Genomic DNA, 16,955 nt, shown 5'->3' with positions numbered 1-16,955 from the left:
CTTTTAGAATTGCACATACAAGAGCAGGTATTATGGTGTAATATTTGTTGGTATTTATATTCTAGCTTATCCAATCTGAACTTTCAGCTTGTCTGAGGACTCATCTTATGCTAATTAGTCTTTGTGAGAGTTTTGCAGTATCTCCACCAACTCATGCCTAACAACCATGTTCTCCAATTTGAACGATCCAGCCAAGTCATCTAGCTCTTCAAACGACAGATCCTTGAAGTATTCTGCAAACTCGTGCGTCAAATACTGCGATAGAAGCACATCTCTCAGCACTCGGTCAATATAATCGCCTACATCCCACGTCTTGGGATACACCGCTCGCTGGAGATGTTCCGGGATGACTGCCTTGAAGTGATCCTTGACGGGCTTGTAAACGCTATTCTCGACGGCAATGTTCTCATCGCGACCCCAGCGGTCCAGACCCAGCTCGAGCTTTTTGTCGAGCCATGATCGGAGATGAGTGTACCACTTGGATTCGGGGGAGATGTGAGTGAGGCCCTGGTAGCCGATATCTTTGTACAACCAGATGCTCCATGAGATAGGACTCTTGTCTCCAGAGGGATCGCCCTCAGCGTAAACATCCAACTGATCTTTCAGCACATGGTACCTCGACGCATTTGTTTCCTCGACTGCGTCATCGCCGCGCATCTTTGAAGCATAGACGGGACCCCACTCGCCGTTCCAGACAGGTACGTTGAGCTCTTTCATGTATTCAATCTTGCGTTCATACTGCTGCTTGAGCTTTTCTCGCTGAGCTTTGGTGCCTGTGTATTTCTCAGGGCTCTTAGGGAAGCCATAGTTGGAATAGTCGTGAATAGAATAGACAGTATTGGCCAAAGGCGTCTTGGGGAATTGTCTAAAGTCCGCTGCATAGGTGTTGCCATCCAAGAACAAGATATGGTTTGGGTCAACTTCTCGAATGGCCTTGTCTACTCTGTCGTAGAACTTAACGAGACGAGCGTGACTTGGATCCGCTGGCTCGTTCAAGGGATTGTATCCTGCCACCCAAGTATTGTTCTTGTAATGTGACGCAATTGCTTGCCAGAGATCAATGATTCGATCCTGGAAATATGTAAAGTCCCAGAATAGTGCCTTGTGGATGGCGCTATCGCAGTGCCAGTCTTGGTTTTGGCCGCCGGGAACAGCGTGCAGGTCTAGAATAGTGTAGATGCCGTGGTTGGCGCAGCTATCAACGATTCTGTCTAGCAGAGCAAAGCCCTCAGGCTTTATCTTGGTAAGATCAGAATCATCAAGAAAGTGCCGGTAGTTGAATGGGATTCTGAGGCAATTGAACTTCATGGAAGCGAATAGTTCGGCATCCTTGTCTGTCCAAAAGTATTCATAGAATTTGGACCAAAAGAAATCATATTTCTCTTTGCCCATGACTTTCAACATCGCCTCCTTGTGCTCCTCTTCGTGGCCGGGGAACCCTGTGATGAAGTTCTCCATGTTGAGATGGCCACCAGAAGCTGCCCCGCGAAGGACGATGGGAGCGCCATTTGGCTTGAGGATTTTAGTCCCCTCAGTGTGCAGAAAGCCGCCCACGGTCATTTTGGAAATAATTTGTGCTTAATGTGAATAAGGCCAAAATATCTGAGCAAGATGGAGGGTTGTGTGTATGGGGATGAGAGTCGTGGCATATGAGCAGCATTCTTCAGCTGGTCGCACGTATATATAGAAGTACGTGGGGATTCCACTGTGACATAACTACCTTTCAGCAATTAACATAATCGCCATTTAATTGGCGCTAGATAGATCGTAGGTGTGGAGTGTCTCTCAACTCCATCGACATTCGTGGAGTAAAACGCGGAGAAGCACGCGGAGTGTCGGCAAGCAAGGCCAACATTAACATCAGAATAGCCTGTTATAAACATTGCACATAAGCTCAGAGGCTAAACTGGGAACCGGTTTCCCGGGTTTCCTAATGCTTACTCGTACTACCTAGTGGTTGTCTATCGACCAGGCTCGGACATTAGTCTAGAGAGCTACTAAAGTGACGTTTGCTAGACTCCCACCCAATGCTCAAGAAACAGACAATACCACTCTATAGATAATAGAGATAAATAGATGCTACAGTAAAAGAATCTTTCAATTACATAACCCTATTATCTATACCGCCTCCTCTCTTGCCAGCTCGCAGCTCAGAGCCCCTTTATCGACCGTTTGCTACCCGCTTGTGGTTCGTTTTTCACGAGTCATGGCAACCAAGTGGAATGTCGGCAACGCCAAAGCCCCTCCACCACTCCCTTTACATATGCGGAGTGTCGGCAACTATTTCTCTACCTCCAATTCTTCTCTCAACGCCAAGACCTAGTCCAGCCCAGTTCTTACACATGCAGTACCACCTCACCGGCTGAACAACCTATTTTTTTTTTCTCCTTCTGGAAACAAGTTTATTTTTGCCGCTATAAGACTTGATGGTCTGCAAGATCGTGCGGGGCCCCAGGTTTTGGATCAGCATTTAAACCCCACGATGAGCATGTCTTTGGGAGGGTTGCATCACGATCCTTCGCCTTGTTTCATCTCAGCTTCACACGCAGATCTCCTCTACTTCTTCTATTATACTTGACAAAAACAACTCCCTTCTTGTTCTAGCATGGCTAAGAGCGAGAGTGAGCAGACAACTGCGGAGAGAGCAGGCCCGGAAGATGCTCTCCAGCAAGTCCTTCCAAAATACGGCCGGCCATGGTGGCAGGTTCGCCATCTCCTTCTTCTGAATGTCTGTCTCATCATCCCTCTCTTGGGAAACTCCACCAATGGTTATGACGGCTCTCTACTCAACGGTCTTCAGTCCTTGCCCCAATGGAGGGACTACTTCAACAGTCCAACAGGCCCTCACTTGGGTGCTCTGTCCAACGCCTACGTCTTCGGAAACATTGCCACTTTCATCGTTGCATCATGGTTCAGCGACAAATACGGACGATTGTGGGGTATCCGACTCGGCAGTTTTATCGTGTGCATCGGAGCTGCCCTTCAAGCTGCGGCTCAGAACTATGCCATGTTCTTCGTCGCCCGATTCATTATTGGTGTCGGAGGCATGCTTGTCATTGTAGCAAGTCCTTGCCTGGTCTCTGAACTGGCATATCCTAGCCACCGAGGCGTTATCACTGCAATTTTTGGCCCGTCTTGGTACGCCGGAGCGACCATTGCAGCTTGGGTCACATACGGAACCAATTATATGGGTGTAACTGATGAATGGGCATGGAGACTACCATCTTTGCTCCAAGCATTGCTACCACTGATTCAGCTCTGCGGCTCGTTCTTCATCCCAGAGAGCCCCAGATACCTTGTGGATACGGGTAAGGAAGACAAAGCAAGGGAAATTCTTCTCAAGTACCATGCTGGAAACGACGCCGCCAACATGCCACTGGTAGAGCTCGAAATGAGCGAGATCAAAATCGCAATCTCTCACGATAAGAATAGCCAAGAAGTCAGCTGGGGCGCCTTTTTGCGAACAAAGGCTAACCGCCATCGTCTGTTTGTTGTCGTCTGGCTCGCCATTACTCAACAGCTTTGCGGCAACGGCCTGGTATCGTACTACCTCAACTTGATTCTCAACTCGATCGGAATTACTTCAGCTCGAGAGCAATTAGTGATCAATGGCGGTCTCATGGTGTACAATCTTGGTACTGCCATCATCAGCGGCTTCATCGTCGGCCGCATCAAGCGCCGGCCAACTTTCATCTTCGGGCTCGGCACTATGCTTGTCATCTTTGTCATCTGGACGGTGCTATCTGCTATCAACGAGCAGCGAAACTTTGAGCAAAAGTCTCTCGGCCAGGGAGTTCTGGCCATGATTTTCCTATTCTACGCCACCTACAACGTGTGCATGAACGCCCTCCCGAACTTGTACATCTCGGAGATTATGCCATACTATCTTCGTACCAAGGGAACGACGACTTTCAGCATGATGAATGCCATGACCAACGTCTACAACGGATTTGTCAACCCAGTTGCCATGGAGGCGATTAGCTGGAGATACTACATTGTGTTTTGTGGTCTTCTTCTTGTAGAGCTGATAGGAGTTGCGTTGACCTTTCCCGAAACCCATGGATACACTCTTGAGGAGGCATCGGAAGCGTTTGGAGATGGTGTGCTCGTCCAGGGAGCGGCAGCCAAGTCAATCGAGGCGGAAAGCCAGCATGTTGACGTCGCATAAGCTCACATTTACGACTAATGTCTAGATATGAGTGCCATGTGAGCAATGAGGCCATATAGCTAGATGAATCTTATTTCTATTTATTCAATTCTATCAGTCCCAAGTGATCAACAGTGTCGTTGTTTTTGCATATGAGGAAGGGTAAAAGTATCAGAGGCTGTTGCTAGCCATTGTGGCTAGCCATCTCCAGCTCAACCATTGCCACTCCTTCAACATCTCATACGAAACAAAGACCATACCCAATTGCTACGCAATACAATTTCCTCAATCCAAATTCCGAACAGCTACTCTAAAATGAATTTGCTGCTGGTGGATTGGTGAATATGACGAACAATATGCCCTCTAAGCTGTCAGCAGAAGGCATAGCTCAGTTCCAACTCATAGTTGCTAACGAATTCCTCGAAACTTCATTATTGAGCTGTTATTATACAATATCACCAATAATGTGACTGGCTAATAGTACGATAAACAGAACGGACTTGTCGCTATCCGTCGACCTATTCTTGCCATAAGCACTTTTTTCTAGTTAGGCACATATAACAACTGACACAGCTTTAGCAAGAGGAGCTCCATGCGACCAATGCTATCCAAGCATCTCAAGGATAACAATGCATTTGTCCTATCTCCATGCAAGTATGAATTCGGCTCTACAACTCTACAGCATGCCATCAACTTTGATTAGGTGTTTACAACTATCACAATGGGAACGCTCCAGGAAGTCGCTGTTACCTTGGCAAGAGATGGCAATACAGACAAAGTTCGCACCATCGCCGCGATGATTAGCAACGGTGCAGAACAAGCAGAGTACTTCCGACACATGCTTGAAAAGAAGCCATCAGCACGGCCATTTCCCACGACATCTGTCGCGCCATTCTTCATCAGCGCGATAAGCACCTTCACCATACTAGGCAGTTGTCCTTTCCCAGCCAGCATCAACATCACCACCTTCAGTCCATTTAATCTCGTGGGCATCGGTATGATCAAGCAAAAAGATCAAACTCTTACCTTTGAAACGGGCCTAGATGGAGTCGTGAGCGGGACAAAATATTTCAACAATACAGATGGATGCGGGTGCATGGCCGTTCTTAGATGGTGGGGTGATTTGTCTGCTTAATTGCGATAACGAACGAGACGTTAACCTGCTAAATAGCCCGTATTTCTTTGGCAGTACGCCGGCTTCTTAAAGGGACTATCGGCTCAAGCCGATGGAAGTTTGAGGCAATAACAGGTCTGTGATGCTCTTGGATGTTCTGGGCCGTATGCGCTGTATGTAACATGACGGCGCAGCTGGCGCATATTTCTATGTCCGCGACTAGCCTACGGTGGAACAAGGTTATTATCACGATGGATGCACATTTTCCATATTGCAAGTACTCGATGAATGGGTTGTCGTTAGCTGCTCTTGCTACAAAAGGTGACTTTTCTTCGGTGGATGAGATGCTGCAGTTTGCATTCGCTATTCCAGCGGTCGTGCAGGCCGACACTTCTGTGAACGTGAATAACAGTCTCGGAGCTCTGGAGTGAACAGCCCAGAAACATTTCTCTAGTCAAAATTACTTCCGATGTTGTGTCATGAGGGTTCATCAAACATCTAGCACTCAATGTAATCAATAGCCCATCTCCTCATAGAGACCTCTGATCGCACATGAGGACTAGACAGTTGTGCTTGGAAATCAAATTCACATCTCGCAGCAGCAAATATACGCCCTAAACTTGAACAGAACACTTACTAACCTCGCTGCCAAATGCATATGCAATGCAACATGTCATCCCAAACCGGCTCGGCTTACAAATGAGCCCTGGACACCCTCTTAGAAATCCAAGTCGCCAATAGTATCATGTACGATGATCCCATGAAAATACTACGAACAGTCCAGTTCAACTGTCTAGCCCCGCTCGGGATAATCTCCTCGGGGATCCTGATTTATGTCCTCGGAGCTCCCCACCAAGCAAATGCGACGCCGCCACGACTCCACAGTCGCTCCGGTGCCGCTCACCCTCAAAAACCGGACGTGATTTTCTGCTGTGGGGATGCCGAAGAGTCATCCCATCCCCCGTGGGGAAGAAGCTTTTGTCGTTCGTTCGAGTCATACGATCCAAGCCGTACGAGAATGTGGTTGACCGGCAGAACGGTTGAACGTATCCGGTAGTTAGTTCTCGGAATAGGTAGATCGAATGGCTCTTACGCCCTTTGCCTTGTATCGTATGGCTTCACCGCAACATCACAATCGACCTACTAGGTCTAGAGTACGACGAGTATGCATCCAAAGGCAATTAGTAAGAAAGGAAAATGCTAAGAAAGAGGGCGTGACACCTTCATATGCCGAAGCCAGGATCAGGATTAATGACATAATGCAGCTGTCGAGTGTTACATCGTACTGCTGCTATTGGCATCGACTCGCGGCTAAATCGGTTTAGGCAGGATAAGCGCCCTCATCGTCGCGCCGGCGCCCTAGCGATGGCATAACATGTATTTACGAGTTTCGCTTGGTGTACGAAGCAGACACGGCCGACATCGCTTCAGTTGCTGGCAGTTTTGAGTGCTGCAACTCAACTTACATGCTAGAAGGGGGTTGCCTGTTACTGACATTTTGGATATGAGAATCCAGAAGAGCATCACATATGGCAGAGATGGAAAAGAAATTGAGAGCGACGATAGTTTGATTAAATACTAAAGCTATGTTTTTTTGCGGATTCTATATATCGTCATCATGCATTGTTGCATGTGAAAGAAGCCATCGTATGCCATAAAGTATCCATTCCGTAAACCAACTCCAAAACAAAAAAATAAAGGAAAAGCCAACACTGTGGCTGGTTCTGTTGAATTCGCCCGTCGTTTCATCATGTTAAATATATGTGCTCAAAAAAGAAATAAACAATCGCCTGATTTTGTCCTTTGCTGTAGGGGTATATGTATATGCTGGCTACTATGCAGCAATATCGAAAACAACCCAGCCGCTTTGCTCTGTACCCAAGCCTATGTAGGCTGATAATAGACGCGCCCAATAAAATGAATAGAAGGATGATAAAAAGTGAAAAAAGAAGAATAAATTAACAAAAGAAAGTGGTGGGTATCGTCGCTTTCATGATAATTCTTGGCTACCCCTTCGGCTGTTGGGTGCCGTCGCCCTTGCGGCAACTAGTTCTTCGAGGTCGTCGTACTCGATGGGGAGCTCGTCCTGAGCATACTCGGGAGGGCTGGGAGGCACATCCTGGTAAACAGGAGGCGCTTCGTTGTCCCAGCTGACGCTCAGGCCGCCGTTGTCAGTCAAGACGACGGCAAAGTGCATTCGCAGAATCCGACCGGTGCCAGTCTGGTGGGAGATGTGCGTCTTGCCCTCTTGTGCGTATTCCTTCGAGACAACCAACTCCAGCAGCAGAGAGTGTGTCACTTCTGTTCCATCTTGAGTCTTGGTGTCGCAAGCGTACTTGAGGGCATTGGAGTGCGGCTTGAGCTGGTTGACACAGAATTCGAATTCCATGTCGACGATGCCGTCCACGCCAGTGTAGTCGGACTTCCAACCCTCAGTGAGGTTCTTCTCGCCAATGACACGGGTTTCGCTTCGGGGCAGGCCCTTGTTGGCAGACTCGGCGAGGCCAGGGTTGTGCTTCTCGCAAGCGGGTGCAACTGTCTTGATGGTCTCCTCCAACTTCCAGGTAAGCTTCTTGAGCTTCCACAGATCAACCGTCTTGACCCTTTCGTTGTGGGTCATGAGCCCGTCGAGCTTGAGGGTCATCTTGTTGTTGCCTGATGGGTGAATGACGGAGACGTAGCTGGCGGCGGCCTTGATGTTGGTCGGGGGGAAGACGCGGACGGAGTTGTGTGGGTAGAGAGGCTCGGGGAGAGTTCGCTTGACGTCGATGATGCGCTCGAACTTTGTAGTTGTGATTGAGCTTGTGCCCTCGGGCGTTGTGGGAGCAGTGAGGAATTGCGCCTCGGCGTTCATCACGTAGGCAATGGAGACAACGGGTGTGTCCATTGAGGCCGGGAGATTGCCTGGCAGCAAGATGGAGAAGGGGAACTGGTGTTTGCCCTTGCGGAGAGGAACGGGGTGAGCCAACAGCGTCAGCTTCTCGACCTCTGTTGACTGAGACTGGCATTCGCTGCAGTTGTTCTGGAATGGCCGCTTGTGGGTGACGACCATGTTCAGGCTAGCTGTGAAGCTCTCAACGTCCACCAGATCCTCCTTGATGTCGAGGTAGATCTGCCCCGAGACTAATGCGCCGGTGCTCTCCTCAGCGTTGCCGTGGAAGACGACGGGCGGGCTCTCGACACTCCAGTCAATCACGACCGGAGAATAGGGAACGTGCTGTTGTTGACGCTCCTTGGAGTTGGATCGGCCAAAGTGCAGCGACAGGCGGTGGTGCTTCTTGATGGCTTCGGCGAGGTCAGGCATCTTGACGGCATGGCGATCTTCGCTGTCCGAGGCATGGGGGCTGGTGTTGCGGGATGCGCTGCGAGAGTTGCTCCTCGACGTGTTTCGAGACCGCGAGACGGCCTTGATGTGAGGGATTGTTCCCGTCGAGCTGCGCAGGAAGCTGGAGACGAGGTGGGGCATGGTGAAGATGGGAGAAGCTGATGATTGCGGGTGGTTTTGGTGGTGGCTGTGGTGACGCAAACGTCACTATGAGGAGGAATGGCGGAACAGGCCCTTTTTATGATACCTGTTCCTCTCTGTTTATGTCTCTCTCTCCTTCCTTTGAATGTGTTTCTTTTGCTTTGTGTATCCTTTGTTGCTGTCAATCTCCTTTTAACTTCCAAAAGCAACTTCAGCCCTAGCGGTGGTCAAAGTCCGCCGACGAATGATGATGCAAAGACCCCCTCCAGAAATGATGTACACGGGCGCTGTGCCAAGGAGGGGCTGCGTCTGGGGAAAAGGATTGGGCTGAGATCTGGTGATGGTTCTCAGCAAAGGGCGCCGACGGTCGGGTGTTAGTTCTGGCAGATGGCAATTTAGCGGAAGCCACTGGTCAGGTATAAGCACAGAGAGAAATTAAGCCGGTCTGATGATCTTATTCAGCGCCGGGTTTCGTAAGCGTTGCTGCAGCTGTTGCTTAAAAATTGAATTTTCGTGTGTTGGATACTGGATGATGACAATTGGCAGTCCAGTTGATTTTGTCTGATGCGTTTTGTCGTTTCTCTTTGGTTTTGTCGTTGTGGCTTCAAAGTGCTGACTGTGTGAAGGCCGTCCGTGTAAGTCGGGTAGAAGCAAGGTTTCGATAGTAGCTTTTGTGAGTACAGTAAGCTGATGGACAAGTTCAAGTTCTAAATCGTAATGCCACTGGCAGATGAAATGCAATGCAAATCCGGTAAACAAATTTCCCAAAAGAGGTAACCCGGCAACATCGTCGAGGGCATCGTCAAGTTATATATATGCTGGTCCCCTTGTTCGGCATGCGGCGGTTTGGCCAGGCCAGAGCTATGTGTCATGGTCATGGCCGCAAGCAAAAAATCTTGCTGGACTTTTCCAGGCTCTCGGCCGCCAACCGATGGCCGATGGATCTCCGGTGGGGGCATCGAGACGAGAGAAACGCCTTTCGATTGATTCTGTGGGGCTCCTTGTTCTTCCAGTTTTTTTTTTTTTTTTTTTTTTTTTTTTTTCTCGCCGTTTTTCCCTTTGCCTGTCCGTCCGCCGTCTTTCCTTTCTCTCCCCCTTTTCCCGATTAGGCACTTGAGTGGCACGGCGACAAGGCACGTGTGTACATGACTGGTACGCCCATTTCTTAGCCAGGTTGGAAATTGGACGGCTTTACTGCCCATCAGCTGGACGGAGAAGCACCTGCGCCGCACGTTGAAGAAGATCCATTAACAGCCGTGCCAAGTACCGGCCAAGTACTCGGCTCCATCTTTGTTTGCCGCCCTCTCTCAGCTGTTGTCTCGATGCGGTAGTACTTTGCCCTCGTAACTCGTGTTGCCCTGTTTTTCCTTTCTCTCTGTTGTGCCTGTGCTGTAAATGTTCAACATCAGACAAAACAAAGCGTAGCATTAAACTGGACCCTCATCGGCCTTCTCCGATGCCCTTTGAGTACCTGTATGAGCACGAGCATGAACATGAGCAGTCCACTGTGCACTCCCGTACCCATCAAGGTACAGACCGTCTCGTCAACTTGCTTACCCCGTACGGGCATGTAAACTAACATCACCAATTCATCACGCAAGTCAACTCATCGAATTGTCAATTGCTTTACTAAACAACCGCCATGACACCGCCGACACCGGCTTGTTGACACGTTCTTTTGACAGACGGAGGGCGCGCATCTGATGGCTGGCAATGACTGCCAGACCAAATACGAACAAATGCCAGCAGTTCACACAAAGCCACAGCAGTCTGCTGACCAAAGGCGCACTGCAAAGCACGAAGTAGCGGGAGTCCGTCTCCGTGGCTCAACCGACTAGCAATTCACACGGGATGACATGCAACTCATTACGCTCAGGGCGTGCGCTGCTACCCGCAAATCCCCACTCACAAAAGAGCCCCTCGACTCATTAGTGAAGCAATGGAGTACAGGATACAAAGCCGGATTCAAAGAGCAAGGTATTGCGAGGCCAGACCATCACCTCAAGAGTACCTCTTCGGCTCCGCCCACAGGGCTTGACTCAAGTACACACTACCCCCCAACCACGGCTCCCCCTTACATGGACGACCACAGAAACAGTCAGCAAACTCGGTAGAAGGTGCTGGCAAGTACCAAACCCACGCCCTAAATGTCGTGTTGTCAGTGGAGGCTACAGTGGCGTGATGGCCTGTGACGTTACCCGAGCCCACGCCCTTGAGCCGCGACACAGCGCCCGCGCCCTACCGTACAGCGCAGAATGGAGATTCTCGCCAGCCGAAACGAAGCTCCAGCGCATCACGATGCCTCACTGCATGCTCCGTACTCATACTCGTATCGAATGTATGTCCATACCCATGTCCATGTCTACTGAGCCTCAGGAGTCGCCTGGCTCGCTTGCCGACGCTGCCCCGAAGCAGGCCGCTGATGGTGATGCTCTCTGTTGTGCAGAAGCAGCAGATTCAGCAGAGAAGCGGCGTGACGCCGTGAAATATCCAAACATCACACAGTCAATCTTTTGACCTAGAGACAGAAGACATGTCCCATGATGCATCATATCATGTTTGATTCTATAAAGAGAGACTGTGTCGGTAAGCCTCATAGAGTAACTTATATCGTGTCAACTATCCCCCGTCAAGCCGCGCAGTACTCGTACACTCTTTTCCAATTTCACCACCAGATGTCAACATTACTTCACCTCATCTCAGATCAGATCAACTCGCACGCACGCCTGCCCATTCACAGACTTGCGCGGCCACACATGAAGCTCCAGCTGGCCTCGATTCGTGCCCGGCTCGCCACTGCTCTCCAACAGGTATAGTAAACAGGTCACCAGGCAAATGTGATTTTTTCAGTCTCCAGCAACTTGTTCCTCGTCGTCTCCACGGAGATGCTAAAAAAAATTTTACGGCAAGGAAAATTGCCAGCTGCTTTGCAGAATACTACCTCGATGGGGACTAGGCGGTGCTAGTTCTTCGATGCATCGGCAGGCTACCGAATATTGCTGCTCCGTAGTGGATCGCGCCGTGACAATATTCAAGTTTTTTTTTTGTCCTTCTGGATCCCCATGGCCGTCTTGTTGTTCCTGAATCAATCTGCTCTAAATTACTGCCGTTTACGGTCGTACGGTTGACATTTTTGCTCGGTGTCATTACATAAAGTCGTCTCCGTTTGACAGAATACGGAAGCAATCTGGAGTAAGATGGGGCCGTCTTTCATTTAAACAGCTGTTTTGTGTCCCATTCAGGTCCCGTCGTCCTGAATTACCCAATGCGGCACCTAGCAGGGGAAAATGGGAATAATAAAGGGAAAAAAGAAAAAAAGAAAATTTTTCCCTGCCCGTGCTCGATGTGGCTTGACGATCATGGCACAGCAAAACACGTGTGATTCTAAAAAAGTGCCGGAAAGCCTCAGCCATCGGCACTAACTCTGCTTTGGTCGCTCACAGCTTCAGGCACATCAGGGACCCCCTGTGAGCTATTACGTATCGATTATCGCTTGAGCACAGGCTGGAAAAGTCCTATGGCAGCTCGAGCTGAACTACATGTGCGAGCACGAATCTGGTAGGAGGATGAGGATATTGCGGCCCGTGATCCCGCTCCCGTTGGCTCTAGAAGGAAGCTCTTCACTCACAGCCGGCAAAACTGCTTAGTGCCGCAAATTGCAGCATCTCGGCATTCAATTGAGATCTCAGGGCTGTTGCTGCATGTACGTGTAAAAGGTAGCATCATGTTGATCACTCGCCAAGAGGCACACCAGCCGATTTCCACATCTCACTTATACAAATACTACATCCTACCAGCATATACATACTACTACTGCATGAAGCTTGTGTATGGAGTGCATGTAGTAAAACATGCAGCTGTGGTGATGGCCCTCAGAAATTTCCGCAGCGTCCACCGGTCATTTGAACCGCCGAGTCATTCTCATTTGCTATTGTCACAAGGTCTCGTCTCAGCGCAAGACTGGCCATCCTCCGTCCGCTCGCTTATCCGATTGGGCATCACCCCTTAACGGCGTAGAGTCTTGGAGAGTCTCAAAGCACGAATGACACAGGGCTAGCTCCCCTCGTGGTGTTCCATATAAAAATGCTGTGGCCTAGGATGAAGTCTCATACATCCGGTAACCGCCGGCTCGACGGATGGCGGCTAAGGCATCCAATATTCTCAGCACTTAGGATCGTGCGCCGAACGAGCGTAAGACTCGTACGGAGTAAGTACGGAGTGATCTGGAGAGTGCAAGTATGACTTCTCGTCTCACCCGCAAAATTTGCTCTATACGGAGTATAGGGGCGCCCGCCAAATGCCGCGGCCGGATGAGCGCATGTACGGAGTAGCTATTACCGTCTCTCTTTCTTAAGCCGAAATGGGGCTCCATTTTGAGCCGAAACATCACCAGAAAACAGAAAGGGGGATCACGTCAGAAGTCGTCAATTGTGCGATTCTGACGATGGCCGCTACCTGTGGAGTAAAAAGACAGCTGAGAACTTGTCATAATGCAGTTTGCGAACATGTTTGTTCTGTTTTGCGGGAGTGTGCATCAATGGTGCGATTTTATGTCAACGTTTCCACTTGTTGTCAGGCGACGGACCGCCGCTTACACGCTATCATCCATCGGCCAATTGCGTCGGCAATGGGCTCCGGTCATCTCACAACCGCCGGCTATTCATTGCTAGTAAAAGAAGATTAATGAACAGTTCATGCCGCCCGTCATGGTTGAACTCAGTCGTCAGGCACACGTTCCAGAAGCTGTTTCGCAATAGGCTCGTCCGGACCGACTTGCGCTGAGGCGCAGGTTTCATGCGCTGCAAAATGACATCAACCTTGTCTGGAAGCAGGTACATGACAAAGTCCTCCGTATAAGCTTCTGTTATTATAACCGTAGAAGCCGCAGCGAGTCTCGTTCGCGGGACCCCCGACCCCCGCAACCCCGGGGCGGAACGGGTGGATGTCAGGATCGGGAGTGGGCGGATTCAAAAGGGGATTCCGGCACACCCGGCTACCGAAGTCTGGGAGGATTCCGTATTGCCGAGAGTATTCCCATCCAAGTATTATTGCTCCTTCTTGTAATTGTGCCTGGAAATGATGAGTTTCATCACTTCGAGTAAATGGGGTAAGATGAGATGAACTCGGCGTGTATTTCCGCCTGAGCATCCTAATGGATACTGCGGTATTTAAGGTCCCTGTACGAAGTACCTATTAATAACTCAGGAGTATTTCCTAGACTTCGTGTCCCCTATGGAAGCAGAATCATTGCAACTCTGCGTCGTCAAGGCGAGGCCTTTCCATGTATGTTATGCCACCCATAACATCCGGAGTCCACCACCAGATTCGCCCTTATATCACATGATAACAAATCAATGCGCGCAGGGCCTGGTCAGTCAGTTGCACTGAAGACACATAAGAAAACTTAATACCGTAATGATAGTGATTGCTCTCTTGAGTGAATATGGAATAGACGATGACGCCTATCCTTTCCGACTTATAGTAAGACCTACGGGCACATGTTCAATCTCCCGCTTATTAAAGGTTAGGAGTAAGCGATAAAAAGAAACTTCTCTGAATATATATGCAAAATTGTGTTTGTTAGATCATGTATTTTAGACACGGATGTCCTATATCCGAAGACAGCTACGTGTCTAGCTTCACATATACTCTGGAGCCCCTTAAAAGATACTACATGCTCTCTACCTTTTCTGTAGGTATTCTCAATAACCTAAAGCACATCATTTGATGGGAATAGGCATATCAGTAAACTAGAATCCTTAAAAATTGGCAAAGAGCATCACCATCTTCACACACGATGAGGATCGACACATTGAGAGCTCATTGTTGATGTTATTGTGATACGTGGCCATTCCTAGCTAGACAGCTATATTTGCCACCAGAAGTGTGCAAGTCATTTTGTCTCTAGGTCATAGTAGAGCCAAAGAAACTATCGAATAACATTGTGATGTCATCAAGAGTGCATTACGTTGGATGATCAATATCAGCAAACTTGATCAATTCAATAGATAACATGTAAACAAGTGCTTAACATATATACACAGTTCAAACTCGTCCATAGTTCATGCCAATTTGCTAACTACTTAAATGGCCAACCACCAAGACTAACAGTTAGGAGGTCATTGTTGATAATCTCATCTTTTTTCGCCTTGAGCTCATCTACATCCCAATTTACCCACACCATTCTTCCCTTGAGAAATTCGGCCTCGTCACTAATAGCCCAGACACCGAAATCCCCCGAAAGTTCAACTAAGGCATTCAGTTAGCCGCTTCTGGATTGTAGTGCTTTGACTGTGTTGCTCGCAGGAGGGATAGTTCAGTAGCTCACTTACGTGTATCTATTCCCTTTTTCCTACCAACCTTTGCCGACATTTCACTCATCACACGCCCCGGATGGCAGTTAATTATAAACACATCAGGTCGCTCTGCTTGAATGGCGTCAACCATACCCAGCTGTGCCATTTTCGAGGATAGATATGCGGACATGCCGGGGAAAAACTTTGCATCCAAGTGAGCTTGCCCACTTGACACGTTCAATATCTTCGGCGATGCAGCTGCAACAGATAGATAAGACCTGATTACATGAAGACTGCCCTTGACATTGATCTCAAATGCCTGATACCATGTGTCAACATCGTCATTCAGCGCCGATACTGGCCCATCGAAATAGGCAGCGTTATTGACGAGAATATGCGGCTCCCCGAACGTGGATTTAACAGTCTCAAACGCTTTCTGAACTTGATCTCCGTTGACAATATCTCCCTGGATCAATAAAACCTCGGTTTGGGGATTTATGGCGGCAATCCGAGTTTTGTTATCTTGCAAAACTTGAAGTCGCCGTCCAATTAGTGCGAGACGAGATACACCGGCTTTGGCGAATGACTGAGCAATGGCTCCTCCAATGCCGCTACCGCCGCCCGTAATAACTGCTGTTTTACCAGCCAAGGTCAGCTCTGGACGAGTTGGGTCGATTGCTGGGTATGTGTCGTCGTGCCATGTCTTTGTCGGTGAGGGCCAAGGTGCAGCCATGATGAAATAAGCTCTTTTAATCGATGATGAAAGAAAACATCAAGCACTTCTTAGAAAATTTGGTATGAGGATGAGAGCCTCATTATACATCTCTTATATAGAGTTTCTGACCAGTGTTTAGTTAACGGATACATAATCTGATGCAAAAGAGCGTCCGGAATTTCGGCACGTTGTCTATTTCCCTATCCAGTGGCATTGTACATTAGGAGATAGATTGCATCATATAAGATCTCTGTCTCCACCACGATTAGTCTCCGAACAATAGTCAACAATAAGTGCGACTGCTAGAGCTATACTAACTATATAATACTATAAAGCATACTTTCTCTGAGAATAAAGAATGAATGTCTTATCTTCCAAAGTAGACAACAAGAGACAAACAACTTGGGAGCAAATGATCATGCATCATATAAAAAGACATTTAACATATAAGTAGATACAAAAGTGAGGAGAATAATTGCAATGCCTTCAAGACTGATAGAGATTGGAGATTGTCTGACCTATACTTTTCTGACCAGCAAATCAACTTGTGGGTTGTGATTCTTATAAATCACGAATTAATAAGACTGATTACTCAACCTCAGCACCACATCCAAAGCATAAGCGTGTGAAGTACGAGTTTGATGTTGTGCCAGACACTTTTAATTTGCCGTAAAGAGAAACAGTACATAGTGAGAGTCATAGTATCGATGTTCACTTATGGGAAGATCTTTTATTGTTATAAGACAAACCGAATACTTCAGGTCTGCACAATAGCTGCATTCGTTCTGTTATTTGTATTTAGCATTGCCTGTTTAGGTGGATATCTTGGTTGAGAATATTTTGACATAGAGACGCGGGTGAGTGGCCATAAATTCCTCCAAAGAACACTATTGCAGCTCAGCAAGATGTCCATGTCTCCATGTCTCTATGAGCCTTGCAATTGGTGGTTTGTATATTGTACAGATAGGCCCCCATCGTTCCATCATTGTGTTAGTGCCGGATAACGTAGATCCTCCGTGCAGATTGGGTCACCTAAGCTCGATGCGAGACAATACGTGCTTCAATCAAGTGGCCCATATATAGACAAGCGTTCTTTGAGCAAGCAGAAAATCATTGGTGAGATAAATATAGTTTACATATTTTCTTCGATATACCTTGTGCTTCTTATCCACCCATACAGAACAGATTGACGTCAAGTAAGATGCAACCAACACCAT

At 48.3% G+C, this 16,955-nt stretch overlaps 4 protein-coding genes across 4 annotated transcripts, besides 1 other annotated feature; 1 reads left to right on the top strand and 3 right to left on the bottom strand.

Annotated features, from left to right (window-relative positions):
- Nucleotides 1–114: 114 nt before the first annotated feature.
- T069G_11123 (cellulase (glycosyl hydrolase family 5) domain-containing protein) lies at nucleotides 115–1,560 on the bottom strand (the record flags this gene model as incomplete). Its single annotated transcript, XM_056178328.1, has 1 exon — nucleotides 115–1,560. The coding sequence occupies one exon, from the start codon at nucleotides 1,558–1,560 to the stop codon at nucleotides 115–117; it is 1,446 nt and encodes a 481-aa protein (XP_056023202.1).
- A 1,045-nt stretch (nucleotides 1,561–2,605) lies between these two features.
- T069G_11122 (sugar transporter domain-containing protein) lies at nucleotides 2,606–4,168 on the top strand (the record flags this gene model as incomplete). The annotated part of the gene is made up of 1 exon (XM_056178327.1): nucleotides 2,606–4,168. One exon carries the CDS (start codon nucleotides 2,606–2,608, stop codon nucleotides 4,166–4,168), a length of 1,563 nt encoding a protein of 520 aa, XP_056023201.1.
- Nucleotides 4,169–4,868: 700 nt separating this feature from the next.
- Nucleotides 4,869–5,282: a sequence feature (Protein overlapping with rRNA (T069G_11121, KAJ4854142.1) was converted to a misc_feature.).
- Nucleotides 5,283–7,251: 1,969 nt separating this feature from the next.
- T069G_11120 (uncharacterized protein) lies at nucleotides 7,252–8,727 on the bottom strand (the record flags this gene model as incomplete). The annotated part of the gene is made up of 1 exon (XM_056178326.1): nucleotides 7,252–8,727. One exon carries the CDS (start codon nucleotides 8,725–8,727, stop codon nucleotides 7,252–7,254), a length of 1,476 nt encoding a protein of 491 aa, XP_056023200.1.
- A 6,079-nt stretch (nucleotides 8,728–14,806) lies between these two features.
- On the bottom strand, nucleotides 14,807–15,756 carry T069G_11119 (short chain dehydrogenase domain-containing protein; the record flags this gene model as incomplete). Its single annotated transcript, XM_056178325.1, has 2 exons — nucleotides 14,807–14,976; nucleotides 15,060–15,756. The coding sequence occupies 2 exons, from the start codon at nucleotides 15,754–15,756 to the stop codon at nucleotides 14,807–14,809; spliced, it is 867 nt and encodes a 288-aa protein (XP_056023199.1).
- Between the last annotated feature and the right edge of the window lie 1,199 nt (nucleotides 15,757–16,955).

Source organism: Trichoderma breve, assembly GCF_028502605.1.
Source record: "Trichoderma breve strain T069 chromosome 7 map unlocalized scaffold00008, whole genome shotgun sequence".
In the NCBI taxonomy this organism is placed as follows: Eukaryota; Fungi; Ascomycota; class Sordariomycetes; order Hypocreales; family Hypocreaceae; genus Trichoderma; species Trichoderma breve.
The sequence above is the reverse complement of the archived record's forward strand: the minus strand, read 5'-3'. Positions and strand labels throughout refer to the sequence as shown.